The 16,292-nt window shown below is 43.9% G+C and overlaps 1 protein-coding gene across 1 annotated transcript in view; it reads right to left on the bottom strand.

Moving 5' to 3' along the window:
* MOB2 (MOB kinase activator 2) overlaps positions 1–7,970 on the bottom strand; it is a 169,872-nt gene extending 161,902 nt beyond the window's left edge. The window contains exon 1 of the mRNA XM_045016394.1: positions 7,735–7,970. Within this exon, the coding sequence (XP_044872329.1) occupies positions 7,735–7,751 (17 nt within the window). The 5' untranslated portion in view covers positions 7,752–7,970. The remainder of the gene's footprint in view (positions 1–7,734) is intronic.
* Between the last annotated feature and the right edge of the window lie 8,322 nt (positions 7,971–16,292).

Raw genomic sequence — 16,292 nt, 5'->3', positions numbered from 1 at the left:
AGGGTAGAAATGTAATGTTTTATTTTATCCATTTTGGTGGGGAGGGGGAGGACATTCTGTTGTAATTAGTTAGCTTCAAGGAATCCCCAAACTTAAAATACTTCCTTACACAAATGCCTGTTCTGCACAGGCCAGGAGTATATTGCTTTTAACCTTAATCTGTTCACTTGTATTGGGTAGCAGCCAACGCAAAGCATGCCACATACTTCGTCACTGCTCCTAGCTATATGCTATATTCCTTACATTTAATGCATTCTGTGCAAGCACAGACAAAATTAAATCTAGTACAGTTGAAAATTAGCATATTTGATTCTTATTGGCTTGTAAAGCCAGATGTAGGTAGAAGTGTTGCAACTTAAGTGTTCTTTGTACACCTTTAGGCTTTGGCTACACTTACACTTCAAAGCGCTGCCGCGGCAGCGCTTTGAAGCGCTAAGTGTAGTCAAAGCGCCAGCGCTGGGAGAAAGCTCTCCCAGCGCTGTCCGTACTCCACCTCCCTGTGGGGAATAACGGACAGCGCTGGGAGCGCGGCTCCCAGTGCTGGGGCTTTGACTACACTGGCGCTTTGCAGCGCCGCAATTTGCAGCGCTGGAGAGGGTGTGTTTTCACACCCTGCTGCAGCGCTGCAAATTTGTAAGTGTAGCCAAGCCCTTAGTCTCTAGTTATTAGCGATTGAAAAAGTAGTTCAGTGTTAAGACCTCTCCCCATAATAGTAGTCTGTATATGCTACTGAAGTTCATTTTCAATTAGACACTACCTCAAGAATACACAGCTTTCTAATAAAGAACTCCTGCATTCTCATAAGTCTTCTTACAGTGCTGAAGTTAGTAGTATGCAATTCTGGTTTTGTTAACTAGCGTCAGACTCTACAAAGCAGCAATGCTACCACTCCACAATTTTACAACTCGCAGGATGTTATAGCCTTCCACACAGCGGCCTGAAGACGGAAGAGAAAGTCGGTCAGAAGCTTGCTAGTGGAAGGGAAGGTTTGCCCCTTCATTTTTACTTCAAATACATTGACCTTATCCAGGTAAATGTAAGATCATGGAACCCTTCTACACTAGAGGACTGGATCTCTGCACAAGGTTGAACATTGCAGCTGAGATTCTCTTTGATTGATTCTTCTTCACACTGAACAGCTGTTTGTGTAGACTAATGCACTGTGTCCACACGTAGCACTTGCTCCGACCTGTACATTGTGCTACTTATCCCATAATTCCAGGAATAGATATTTGTGGTAGCAGGTGTTTGCTAGGCAGTAAATTGTATGTACTGTGTATACATATTACTGTACATATATAATTTTTATACAGTTGCATGTGAAATTGTATATGTAGATGTTAAAGATTTTATATATAGGTGTCAAAGTTATGTTGGATTAAACCAATGAAGTAACCAAATGATTATGTCCAATAGCTCTCCCCACTGTGAATGTATCATGAAGGGTAAGGGCTTTCCCCCTCAATTGCATTCAAAACACAGAAAGCCACGAGTTGGCCACAGAGTGCTTAAGTAAACTGTTCCTGGTGTCTTATATGAGCACTGCTGACTTCAGGTGCCCATGCTCTAAGATAAGGGGCTTGGTTTATATTCTATAACGTCTCTGTATTTTGTTGAACTATTTCCTCTTCTCATCACCCTCTAAAAGTCAGATACAGGAGTGAAGGGAGGACAGCCCTCCAAGCTGGCTAAATATTCTCCACTCCCACACCACATGTAGTAATGCCCCAGGAGATGTACAAGTACTAGGGGAGAGAAGTCTGAGTAGTGGTTACTGAAATACCATGGATATGTATGAGCGAGGATTTAAACCAGGGTGTACAGTGCCCTCTTCAGATATTATAAGTCTGGGAGATACAGCCGAGGCAGCCACTTCACTGCCATGCCATTTCAAACCACAGTAAGGCACAAATTCATTTGTTGTTGTGAAATTAGCATGTGTACATATGTATTTTGTCCCGGAGCTAAAGATCCATTGGCCACAAAATATTATTGTAAAGTTTTACTGGATAATGTTTATTGTAGAATAAAAACCACACAATTAGATAGTTACTTTTAATAAGCTGTTGTGTACTGCGTTCCTCTGTGAGAGAGAGAGAGAGAGAGAGAGTCAGAATAAGAGCAAAAGCAAGACCAGCTTAGTATCACCTATCCTGTATACATCCAGGAATTGGTGGGAAGAAGTTGTGACAGCTTGGTGGGAAGATCAAAGGAAGCCTCGTAGCTACAATGTTATCCTGCTTGCACTGAAACAGTTCCAACTGAAGCAGTCTGGACAATTGCATTAAGACTTACTCAGAGGTTCTATAAAAGCAGCAAAGAGTCCTGTGGCACCTTATAGACTAACAGAGGTTTTGGAGCATGAGCTTTCGTGGGTGAATACCCACTTCGTCAGATGCATGGGTATTCACCCACGAAAGCTCATGCTCCAAAACCTCTGTTAGTCTATAAGGTGCCACAGGACTCTCTGCTGCTTTTACAGATCCAGACTAACACGGCTACCCCTCTGATACTCAGAGGTTCTACAGTCTTACTGGTACTGGAAATACCTCATAAAACCATCTGGACACAGTATTGGGACACTGCATTTTACCATCATTCTAAAGGACCACACTGGTACTGGGAATGTCACAATTCTCTACTGTGGATGGAATATGGATAAATGGTCAACAGAAAACAATATCCACGCAAGTCTAAGGACAGCATGTGATTGCAGCAAACTGACTTAGGTTGCAAGGGCTTTCACATGGTAAAAGATGACAGAACAAAGAAAAATTAGACAAGGAAACATTATAGTTTATTGTAATACAAAGACATTCTTTTTAATTAAATAATTTTCAGTCATTTTTCTCCCTCCACCTCAGTCCTTCCATAAAGCAGTAATTTGTAGTTAACAGGTAGTTGTTGGCAAACTGGTTTTTCTTTTACATGTCTATGTAACATAAAGCTGCTCTGCATATTCAAAGTCATTCTTCGGTGGGCACAGATGTTACAATTTATTTATCAGAACCCAGTATTTAAAGAGTAATCAAGGCTTGTGAGATTTACAACTGCATTTTCAAAACAGGTTTTGTCCTTTACAATAAGAGTTTTAAATTTAAATTTAAAAAGTTTCACAATTGAAGGAACAATACTTTTGTTGCTACTTTAAATTGAGTGTTACAAATACAGCCAAAATCTTTAACAGCAAATCAATCCTCTTTCAAAATGAAATACTAAGTGTATAGCCTAGATTCCTGTCAGATGTCAATGAACACCACCATCCAAGCATCTGTGGTCTCCAATCAAAGCCATGGTACATATTTTCTATGTACAATGGGAATACTTTTAGCTTTCTCTCTTCTATTTATAAAGATCCAAGATATTGCACAACCTATTGTTCTGTTCTTTCCAGACACAACTCCCATTGTAGCTAATAGGAGTTGCACATATATACCAAAGAGAACACACCCTTCAATCAGTAACATTGTTATGGCAATGTTCAGGAGAAAGATAAGACATTTTCCAAGGGAAAGGAGAGACTTAAGATTTATTTGGGTCTTAAACTGACATGTGATTGTATGTATGCCAATAGCTCAGTTATGCAGCTTTTCCCTCTGGAACTTCAACAGTTTTAAGGCATTTGAGAGAACAACAATTAACCAAACTGATCACAGTGAAGCTCTGGTGTGTGGCCAGCCAAGCTTACTGTTATTTGCCTAATCTTTGACAAATTCATCATTGTTTATAGGCTCCAGTTTCTATTTCTGTATTAAGTGCTCTGTGGCAATCTGAGACACTTAGGCTGCTGCCCTCTGTGGTATGATTAGAACTTCCCCTTCCCCCACTTCCCAACACAACACTCAACTGTACAGGACCTTTAAGGAATAAAGAGGTCTAAGTGCAATAAATGTGAGATGAGCTGGAATAGTGGGAAGCTAGAACATGGTTAGCTGCTGCTGCTGCCGCCGCCGCCTAGTTTATCTTTTAAACAAAGAATTTTCATTTGCCTTTGAAGCCAGTTTCTATAATGATACAAAGTTTAACATGTAGAGCACTTTCCACTCCAGAGCACTGAAGAAAAAATATGATTGACAACATGAGGAAACAAATGTTCTTAGGAGTACTAACACATTTAACACAGTATTAAGAGTTTATTGAGAAAGAATTGTACTCTTTCCATATTAGTCTCATTAATACACAGGGACATTAGAAAACAGACTGATGAGGCTTAATATGCAGAAGTGAGAGAGGAAATTCATTCAAAAAAACTGTGGTGTTCCAAAGGGCAACATTTTGTTCTTCCCTCTTTGTGCAGGTTTTTCCGCAGCGCCTCCCTTCACTTACAAGAGATTGCAAAGAATTGCAATTTTAGCTGAAGATAAGGCAGACTGACATTTATTCAAAGCTCTGCTGTAATGAACTGAATACCATAAGCTTCTTTTTCAGTAAACAGAAGAGAGTGTTTTCACTTAGACACACATAGTGCTGCTGATGGAAGCACCCATGTGGACAGATTGAGGCCTGGTCTACACTAGGAAATCAGGGCTGTAGAACTACCTTGCTCAGGGGTGTGAAAAATCCACCCTCCTGAGCAACACTGTTAAACCAACCTAACACCTGGCATAGACAGCAGTAGGTCATTTTCCCCCTCAACCTAGTTACCACCTCTGAGGAAGGTGGAGTACCTACACTGATGGAAGAACCCCTCCTGTTGGCATAGGTAGTGTCTTCACTGAAGTGCTGCAGCATTGCCGCTGTAGCAGTTTGTGCAGACAAGCCCTAAGAGGTTGTTGTCTTCCCCTCTCTCCCCTTCGCCCACATACCCACTGTTTTCCTACTCCTTATTATCCATAAAGTCCACACAAACAAAACTGCTACAAACTTTGAAACAAAGAATGTGTCTCCAGAGTACAGTTAGCTCAAATTAGCACACTCAGATTAGGAGAATTGAAGCTAACATAGCTCAAGTGAGAGTAACCACATTTCCAAACAATATGAGTTACACACGGTGATTTGATTAGCAGCACAGAATCACTGGACTATCTTCTGATGACATGTTGTAACTCAAGTTACTGCATCCCCACTGCGTTCCTAGCTCAAGCTTCAGCAGCACTGAGCTTCACTGGCTAGCTACCTTGAGCTTAAAGCAGTTTTCTCGAACTATAGATTTGTGTGTGGGGAAAGGAGTCAAGTTAAGGGTAATATTTGAGTTATAACCTGATCTTACTGTGCTGTGAAGACACACCCTGTGACAATGCAAAAAACTGCAATGTACACAAGGTTTGGACATTAACAGAAGTATCAGGTAACAGCAAAGAATAAACATGTAATCCACAGACAAACCAGGACCAATGAAAATTAATGTAGGCAAAGAGACGTTCTCCACTCCAACATGAGTTCACCCACCTTGGAAAGATTACATGTACAGTGGCAGCAGTACACACTTCCAACAACCATAGAAATATGAATGATGAGAAAATTTACATTCTAACACAATGAAAGGCTAGTAACATCACAAAGTTTGGTTCTTGGCTAATTTATGATATAGTTTGTACAAAATGGGTGTGAAAGAACCATCTTAAGCCATCTAAGTCTTCTGCTTAAGTATTGGGATAAGCTTTTTTATTATTATATTATTATTATTAAATGAAGCTTCCTTTCACTTAAAGAAACTTGAGTATTGTTGTGTAGAGTTTAGATTTGTTTATATAAAGTAAATATGGTAGGCTCCAGTTGCCATAGTAGTTGCTAAAAACACGATCAAAAGAAACCCAATTACACCAATATCTTCATTATTAGTAACTAACAACAGTATTTCCTTATAACCTGCCAGATGTCAGCTTTCCAATGCATATCACACAAAAAGGCCTTGCATGTCTCAAACACTATACTTCTATTAATTAATTTGTTGTAGGAAAGCCATACTAACAATCTACCCAGAAAATGCACAGGAGTTCATGCCCATTAGCTTACTAGTCAACATTACAGTTAATACTAGTTACAGAAGTCTTGACAACTGGATCTAGAGTTGGACATATCCAGTCCAAAGAAATCTGTCTTCTTAATAAAAGAGCAGGGCAGACAAATGCTGTCAAGTTTACCAATTATCCAGTTACTTCAGTTTAAGAAAAAGAAGAAGTGGAACTGGGTAGTTTTTCCATGTAAAAAACATACTACCTGACCTAGCAACACAGATAGGCTGTGATCCCATTTTATAGTGCTGTCACACTCTGGAGGATGCAACACAGGTATAAAACATCACACTAAGGATCAAACTACTGTACAAAACCAACTAACTTAACACCAAGTGTCACTGAATCATAAACTTACCGCCCACCTGATTCTGCAACACAATTATTCAGTTCACCCGAGTACAGGTCATCAGCAAAATTCTTGCAATAAGCTATCAAATCTCTTTCTCTAGGACACTGATAATATATCAGGTCACTCCATTCTACTGTACATGTGTCTCTCTTGTGAAGATTTTTAAACATAAAACCTGCAGCAAATCGCTTTCTACCTTCTGTCTCTGTGTAATTAGCACTATTAATCCCATGCTATCCAAGTCCCTTGGCACGGCACTGATTTGATTTTAATCTATGCTGAGGTGTCTTCCTCCACTCCCCAGCAAGCCATTCAGATCAGATCTTGGCAAACTCCTAGGTCAGAGCTAAAGTTCTGCTGCAGAAATAGCAGTCTCACTACACTGATAGAAATGTGTTGAGACATGCAATGCCTGCCTTTTTTATATCCAAAAAAGGAAAGAAATTAGTTGCTCTTATACAGATTCCCTGTTCTGCAAATTAAAGTTCTTTTCTGCATCTCTCCTACCCTGTAAACCAGTAAACAACCTCCACATAGCAATCAATAGACAAGGTACCCAAAAATAACCCCAAACATTTTACAAGCTTGACACAGTGTAGCCTTATAAGCACATTCTAATACAGTATTTCTCCTCTCAATGTCACTGCAGGAGACCACACATACTGTCTTTTCAGCCCTGAACAACTGATTAGTCATGTATTTCTCTTGTCCCTTAGCAAGAGTCCCATACTATTTCACTGTTTTTCGTGCTTCCCAACCTGGGTAGCTAATGCTTCTCAACATGATAGAGTCCCTTACCACCCTAATACTCCCCTCTATTCACCAGCTGCCACCTCTGAAGTGTAACCAACAGTCTCTATAATATATTACATTTTATGGCCACTATCAGATAGCACCACATAGCTCAGGGAAAAGTTAAGAGGCTTTCACTCTGATGTTTTTTCACTAATTCCAGTGTTTTCCATATCTCCTTGTATCCCTGTGCACTTCAAACTAGGCCATATGGTTGCCATGTCACCCAAAGCTACCCCACGTCAGGGTATTTCTTGCCACTCAGGGACCAGCTGATGGCCACCAGCTGCTTAGAGGAACCTCCTGACCCCAGATAAGAGGGAGAACTCCTTGCCACTCTTACTATCACCTGCATTCACAGACAAGCAAGAAATCCCCATGCCTCTCCAGACACACCTGGCCCTAGCACCTGCCCCTCCCGAGCCAGACTAGTTGAGGAGAAATTTGCAAGGGACCCATCACTGTGGTGCTGACACAAGAGCCTGTCTCCACTGGACAGAGCAAGACGATTCCCCACCTACGACCACCTGCACTTCACACCCAGCCTCAGGCCAGCGCCCGCCAGCTGCACCCCCCACAGCCATGCCCCCAACCCCACCCCCCAGCTGCACCCCCGCGACCCCCAGCGCCACTCACCCCATGAGCCAGTCCATGGCTCTCCCGGGTGCCTCCTGCTCCGCCGCCTGCTCCGCTGCTGCGCCGCCCGCTGGGCGCGGGGCCGGGGAGGAGCCGGGGCGGGAGGCGGGCGGGCTCCTGCGTCCTGCCCGAGCTCACCACCCGCTCCGGCCTCTGGGGCTGCGCATGGGGCTCCCCGGCGGCGGGGCTGGCTCCCGCCCCCACCGGGCCCCTCCTCTCCCCCCTGCGGGCGGCTCGGCCAGGCTCACGCTCCTGCCGCCAGGCTGCGCCGGGTCCCCTTAGCCTCAGACACACTCCCAGGGAGGCCGGAAGTAAACACACAGGCCCCGCCCCCCCACTACTGCTAACCCGGAAGTGTACCGCGACCCGGGGCACTACGGGAAATGTAGTCCACGCCTGCTGGTGCTGAGGCTGGGAACACGTGGAGCTCCTGCTGTGCGGAGCGCGCCAGGCAGGGTGTCTTGTTTGGAACCAGAAGCGCCCTATCTAGACTGCTGAATAACTGTTATTCCATTTATAAGGGCAGGTCTACACTACGGGGGGAAATCGATATAAGATACGCAACTTCAGCTACGTGAATAACGTAGCTGAAGTCGAAGTATCTTATATCGAATTACCTACCGTCCTCACGGTGCGGGATCGAAGTCCGCGGCTCCCCATGTCGACTCCGCTACCGCCGTTCGGATTGGTGGAGTTACGGAGTCGACAGGAGCGTGTTCTGGGATCGATATATCGCGTCTAGATGAGACGCGATATATCGATCCCTGAGAAATCGATTGCTACCCGCTGATACGGCAGGTAGTGAAGACGTACCCTAAGAGGGGTAGCCGTGTTAGTCTGTATACACAAAAACAATGTGGAGTCTGATGGCATCTTACAACTAACCGATTTATTTGGTCATAAGCTTTCATGGGTAATTTACCCACGAAAGCCTATGCCCAAATAAATCGGTTAGTCTTTAAGGTGCCACTGGACTCCTCGTTGTTTTTGTCATTCCAGTGGCTTCCTGTTTAATAATCGCATGGGGCCATCACTGTGATGGGGTTTTGCTTTATTACTGATTTGCCCATTGGGGATTAGTATATCTAAGAGCTGGGTATTATTATTTATTTAATTATTTACCATCACTTAAGGGTGTTTTAATTATTAATGATAGTTATATTGTTAGTTATCTATTGCTAGTAGAAGGCACTGTGGCCTAGCTACTCAAACCCAGTGCTGGGAGCTAGGACTCTTGAGTTCTGGTTAGTGGGAGAGGGGTCACCTTGCCCCCTAAGAAAAGCCTAGATGCACTTCCTGTAGAGCAGTGGTTTTCAAACTTTTTTTCTGGCGACCCAGTTGAAGAAAATTGTTGATGCCCGTGACCCAACGGAGCTGGGGATGAGGGGGTTGGTGTGTGGGAGGGAGCTCCGGGCCAGGACAGGGGGTTAGGATGCAGGAGGGGGTCAGAGCTCTGGGCTGGGGGTGCAGGCTCTGGGGTGGGACTGGGGATGAAGGATTTGGGGTTCAGGAGGGGGCTCTGGGTAGGGGGGGCTGAGGGGCGGGAGGAGGTCTGGGCTCTGGGCAGGGGGTGCAGGCTCTGGGGTGGGGATGGGGATGGGGGGGGCTCAGGGCTGGAGCAGGGATTGGGGTGCAGGTTTACCTCCGATGGCTCCTGGTCAGTGGTACAGCCAGGGTGCAGAGGCAGGCTTCCCGCCTGTCCTGGCTCCGCGGACCGTGTTGCACCCCGGAAGTGTCCAGCAGGTCTGGCTCCTAGGCACTGCCCCTGCAGTTCCCATTGGCCAGTTCCCAGCCAATGTGATTGCGGAGTCAGTGCTCAGTGCAGTGGCAGTGCGCGGAGCCTCATGGCCCCCTGCCTACAAGCCAGACCTGCTATTGGCCATTTCCAGGGCACAGCGCGGTGTCAGAACAGGTAGGGACTACTAGTTTTTACTTGCCAGACACTAGGGTCCCTGGGTGCTGAGCAAGGGGACCTAGTGCCAGTACTGGGTCATGACCTGAATTTTGAAAACCACTGCTATAGAGCTGTGGCTCTCAACTTTCCAAACTACTCCTTTCAGGAGTCTGATTTGTCTTACGTACGCCAAGTTTCACCTCACTTAAAAACTACTTACAAAAATCACACAGAAAAATCAAAAGTGTCACAGCACACTATTACTCAGAAATTGCTGACTTTCTCATTTTTACCATATAAATTAGAAAATAACTCATGGGAATATAAATATTGTACTTACATTTTAGTGTATAATATATATAGCGCAATATAAACAAGTCATTGTATGAAATTTTAGTTTATACTGACTTTGCTAGTTCTTTTTATGTAGCTTGTTGTAAAACTAGGCAAAAATCTAGATTAGTTGATGTGCCCTTTGGAAGAACTCTGTGTGCCCCAGGGGTACACGGACCCTGGTTGAGAACCACTGCATAGAATATGTAAGACATCCCTATTACCCGAAATTGGGCCAGCTAATAAGCTTAGGGAGGATTAATGACCCACCAGAGTTTGGCAGAAAGCAGCACATTTATTATACTGATAGCTAAGCTCAAAAGAAGTTGGGGGGGGTCACACTCACACTCGCATACTCACGCTCCCAGGACAGGCAAGACACTGGAGATGTCAAGGTCTCACAGCACAGCGCTGGATGGTACGATGAAGGTAAGTCTTCCCGAGGCACGATGAAATGCAACGCGGTGAACCTCTGGCCAGGGAATCCGGGTGAAGGGCCTTCATGGGAGGTACAATCTTGTGAGTGCCTCCTGAGCACATGGCCCCTCCCCCTTTTAAGGACCTGCTCTTCATGGCCTGCGACTAGAGATGGCTTGGCCGCGTCTGGTTGGTCACACTCCACCTAGGGCAGTGTCCATGCAATGGGCATGTGATCGCTGCCTAATCAGAGTGCCAGACACCTTGTCTACCTGGGAGCTCTTCTGATCTTCCAGCTGCTCAAGCAGCCCATTCATCCCACAAGCATTCCGGGAGGGAGGGGGAGGGGGAAGGGGAAAGCCACTTCACGGGTATTCAAAGGGGGAGAGGAGACAAAAGGGCGGGGGAGGGAAAGGTGGAACAGACCTTTTGAACATACAGGTTATACAGATCACTGCAGCTCCTACAACAATCCCAAGGACCTCGGTTACATGTGCTCACAGAGAAAATGCGGTTGAGGGACTGATGAATCTATTCATTTGTTTTCCACATTTCCTATAACCAAGAAAGAAAAGTGTTTGCTCTAAATATTTATACTTGGTTTTTGAAAAATATATTGATGATGGTCCAGTGCTTAAACACATGCTTATATTTAGTCATGGGCATAAGACCTTGTGTGATCAAGGCCTGCATTAATAGGCCCTGCATAATGCTCAACTGCAAAAATTGTGAAGAGTTGGAGGCGAAGACCTCATAGGGAAAGGCTTGAGGGGTTCGTTCGCTTTTTTAAACATCTGTCATTTAGTGCAGGCTGATCCATTCCAAAGGCCACAAAATTTCTCTTCAGAAGAATTTCTGTGAACTCCAGCAAGAAATAATCTCTGGCTACAGTAAATTAGCAGTAGCCAGTCTAAGAATGAGTGAGCTAGGGAAAGCATCCAAACCATCCCTTCAGAACCGCATCAGAATTTTAACAAAGGGCTCCAAGGTACCACTAGGAGTTCTATTCCCAGCACTGCCTCTGACTTTTTATGTGACCCTAAACAGATCACTAGGACTCATGTTTTCAATAGTATCTATTGATTACTGGATGCCAAATTTGGGACACCTATGGCCTGATTTTCAAAGCTGCTGAGGAGAACCCACTAAATCTAGAACTGCTGTGTTCTATTCTTGGTTTTGCCATTTACTCAATGTATGATCTTAGCTGAGTCATATAGCTTCTCTGTGCCTCAGGTCACTTTCCCCAAGTACAAAGAATATAATAATAGTTATCTAGATCACAGGTGTAACAGTAGCCATTTAAGTCAGTAGATCCTGACTTTTGCCGTGTGATGAGAGTATTAAACTATTGTAATCCTGACCCATGTCAGGCGACTGGACTAACAAATAAATACTAGCCTCCTACCAGCACTCCTGCCCAATCATACATTTTATTACAAACAGGGGCATAGAATTATAGGACTGGAAGGGAATCAAGGCAGGACTAAATATTATTTGGACCATCCCTGACAGGTGTTTGTCTAACCTGCACTTGATGAAAACTTATTAATTAGTCCCTTTATGGTATAAGAGTGTATAAAAAGAAAGGTTTGTGATTAAAGCACTGGACTAGGACTCAGGATATCTGGGTTCAATTCCTTGCTCTCCCACCAGATTTTCCTATGTGACATTGGGCAAGTCATTCTGCCCAGATTTTTAAAGGTATTTAGATGTTCTGGCACTCAGCATTGCAAAGCCTAGCTAAGTTAGGAGCCTAAATCTCATTTTCAGAAAGGATTTAGACTTTTAAGTGCCGAAAGGTTTGAAAATGAAATTTGCCTAAAGCGGTTAGGCTTTATAAACACTGAGCTCCAGAATATCTTAATACCTTTAAAAATCTGGGCTCTAGTCTCTCTGTCTCAGATCCCTGTTTGCAAAATGGGGATAGTCGTGCTTCCTTACTTCAGAGGGATGTTGTGAGACTAAAACCATTGAAGACTGGGAGGTACTTTGACACTATTATCAGAGGGGTAGCCGTGTTAGTCTGGATCTGTAAAAGGAGCAAAGAGTCCTGTGGCACCTTATAGACTAACAGACGTATTGGAGCATGAGTTTTCGTGGGTGAATACCCACTTCATCGGATGCATGACATCACATGCATCCAACGAAGTGGGTATTCACCCACGAAAGCTCATGCTCCAATACGTCTGTTAGTCTATAAGGTGCCACAGGACTCTTTGCTGCTTTGACACTATTGTAATGGGGCTACTCCAGTACCCTAAATAGAATTCTCAAAACTTTCTCTAAATTATTCATTTGGGGGTCTAGGTTTCCTCTCTCCAAATCCTTAACTCATGGTGGGTCCATGCACTAAACCAATTAATTTCCCTGGATCAGCATTAGAGATCCCCACAGAGTTGCAGAGGGGGACACCAGGTTTGAAGTGGGCTGGCTCATGATTGTTCAGCAAGCTAGTACTTTTCCTTACTAGCTGCATCTCACGCTCCAGAATCTAATCTTTTGTTTAAAACATTGAAGTCTTTAGCCCTTCTGGTTGCAAAGATAACCTTCCAAATGTAAACCAGATGAAAACAGATGCAATGATACTGCCCAAGTCTGCAGACAGCCTGGAACCATAGCTCGTAGGGATGGTAACCGCTCTGTTCATTTTAAGGAAGGTAATCATTTTGAAGCCTAATGACCACCATTCAAATGTCAACATTGTTCACTATTTAACTAACCGCATACAAAAAGAAAGACATTAGTTTCATGGATATTTGCACACTCCAGGGCTGGTCCAGGTACAGTTTTTGCAGCAATTTAAAAGATTCAGGATCCTCTCCACTCACAGAACCAGAGGGGAGGATTAAGGGTGTCTCCAGTGGTAATAAATGCTCACATCACATGACAGATGCAATGGAAGTGCATAGTGTTATCATAATACTAAAAATAGGTTGCAAAGGTAAGAATACATGTCATCTTGGTAGTGGTATTTCTCCCTTAGCTGAGGAAAGATGATGTAATTATTTTTCACCAAGGGCTATATTGTGCCATCAGTTTTTAAGCAGAACCCTGCATTTAAGTCAGTTGGGAATTTACAGTTGACATAACCTAGATCAAGGGTCAGCAATCTTTCAGAAGTGCTATGCCGAGTCTTCATTTATTCACTCTGATTTAAGGTTGTGTGTGCCAGGAATACATTTTAACATTTTAGAAGGTCTCTTTCTATAAGTCTATAATATATAACTAAACTATTGTTGTATGTAAAGTAAATAAGGTTTTAAAAATGTTTAAGAAGCTTCATTTAAAATTAAATTAAAATGCAGAGCCCTGCGGACCGGTGGCCAGGACCCGGGCAGTGTGAGTGCCACTGAAAATCAGCTCGCGTGCCGCCTTCACGCATGCCATAGGTTGCCTACCCCTGACCTAGATCATTTACTTTGCCTAACTCCCATAATAAACCTCCTTACTGGACATTACTGCCATATTAGGTAGCATGATAGAGACAGAAAAGTCCAAAGCTCAAAGTGTATGTTGTCAGATAAAACATTTTTATTTTATTGCCCTGAGTCTGTCTTTCCTGTTTGTAAATACTTGGCATGGGGTAGGAAAAGTTTCCTTTCTTTCTAGTGAAATCCCATATACCTAGTATGAAGCTGGGATGGGGATTATTTTAGAATTTGTAAAATACCAGATCAAATCATCTGTGGAAAAGAAATACGCTGTATGCAGACACTTGATCCAGTCATTATCTGCAAACATTGGAGAACAGATGTCCCTCATTTGAATGATGTTTTCTTGTTTCCCTTTGTTAAGAGTACTTTTGGCAGGGTGGTTAAGGATGAATTCTATCCAATGTCACTGTGGGGTGCATTGTACCAGGAGTTGGGTGTTTAGTCATATGACACCCATTCTAATCCATAGATGACTCCTAATACAATGAGTTTGTCATGGCTGATTAGCTATTTCCTGCCTGTTTGGAGCAAAGAAAATATATTGCAAATAGCAAAGGAAAATTACCAGCACAATATGAACTCAGGAATATTAACATCTATTTTATTAATCATTTATATCACATCTTGCAATACATCACAGCATTAGTGTATATGTCACTAAAAATATATATAAATATATATTAAAATGTTCCTAGGAGCCAAAATACCTAACAATAATTTTTTTCTTCATTCTATCCCTAGGCATTGGGGACTCCAGAAATACCTCTGCCAAGCAAAATGTTTCACATTCCCATACCTGGTGAGTCTTCCTCTCACCAGCCCAGGAAAGAAGGGGATGCTTTAAGGGCACAGTGTTCCCTCAATTGTTATCCCTATGTCCCTCTTCTATTTGTAAGCCCTCTTAAAAACCCAACCCATTTCTTTCATGAAAGCTTCCTACATTGATCTTCTGGGCCCTCATTATTTGGTGGCAGTAGCAACCAAATACGACAAACAAGGGAAACAGTGAGACGGTCATGTGTGATGGAATGGGGTCTCTGCACTGATTCACACTGAACTGTGGCCCTTGGTCTCTATTAGGACCAGATATGCAAATCCTTCAGTGGCAAGTCTGTGCAAAAAGTCAATAGGAGTTCCATGCATGCTGGGTTTGCAGGATCTGGACTGTAAGCTCTTTGGCTCTTGTGGTATTCAATGAACCAGGGTCGGCTCCAGGCACCAGCGCAGAAAGCAGGTGCTTGGGGCGGCTAATGGAAAGGGGCAGCACGTCCGGGTCCTCAGAGGCGGATCCATCAGTCCCTCTCGGAGCGGCGCGGTAGAGCTGCCGCCAAAGTGCCGCCGATCGCAGCTTTATATATTTTTTCCTTTTTCTTTTTTTCCTTCGCCGCTTGGGGCGGCAAAAAAGCTAGAGCCGGCCCTGCAATGAACTACCATGTTTATTGACAAGGGGATTGATTCATCATTGTCCTAAGGTCCCCTTTTCCCCAGGCTAGCTGAGACAAAGGGACTGCAGTGCAAGCATAAACCCTGGCCCTTCCCCAGGTAAAGAACTGCTTCTCTAGTTCTGCATCACCTCTGCAGTAGTTCTGGGCACAGGGGACATTCTGGAATAGGCCAGAAGAGGGAGGGAGGGAGCAGATTTGGGGGAGGGAGGTGTCATAACTATAAAGGGAAGGGAACAGCCCTCCTGTGTACAATACTATAAAATCCCTCCTGACTAGAGACACCAAAATCCTTTTACCTGTAAAGGGTTAAGAAGCTCAGGTAACCTGGCTGACACCTGACCCAAAGGACCAATAAGGGGACAAGATACTTTCAAATCTTGGTGGGGGGAAGGCTTTTGTTTGTGCTCTTTGTTTTGGGGGGGGGTGTTAAGATCCAAGGGGTTGGATCGGTGTTCACCAGGAACTTGGTGAAGAAGTCTCTCAAGACTATCCAGGGAAGGGAGTTAGTATTTGGGAATGGTGGCAGCAAAACCAGATCTAAGCTGGTAGTTAAGCTTAGAGGTGTTCATGCAGGTCCCCACATCTGTACCCTAAAGTTCAGAGTGGGGAAGGAACCTTGACAGAGGGGTAAAGGGACATGGTCAGTCCAGACATGTGGCATGGTGGTTCTGCACTTGTGCCAAGCCCCATAGAGCGCAGTAAAGCAGAAGCGCAAGTTAATACCGCCCTGAAGGCTGTCTTAGTCTGACCTGGGGGGCCACATCTTCCCCCACAGCCCCTGAATAGAGGAGTCTGCCAGCCCACTGAATACAGCTCAGCGTGGTTAGAATTACCTTGGAATCAAAGCGCAAGTGTGAATAACAATGTTTCCTGCTTTGCTCCCCATGTGCTTCTCACAAAACAGATTTGTAAAAACAGAAGGTTGATAAAAGAGCAGATGTTTCTCATACAGAACTCTCACCTGATCTTTGTATTGGCTTTTAACTAAGCTTCTATATACTTACTGGATAAAAAAGGGTGTCGTAAAGGATA

The sequence above is a fragment of the Mauremys mutica genome, chromosome 4, assembly GCF_020497125.1.
Source record: "Mauremys mutica isolate MM-2020 ecotype Southern chromosome 4, ASM2049712v1, whole genome shotgun sequence".
Classification (NCBI taxonomy): domain Eukaryota; kingdom Metazoa; phylum Chordata; order Testudines; family Geoemydidae; genus Mauremys; species Mauremys mutica.
The sequence above is the reverse complement of the archived record's forward strand: the minus strand, read 5'-3'. Positions and strand labels throughout refer to the sequence as shown.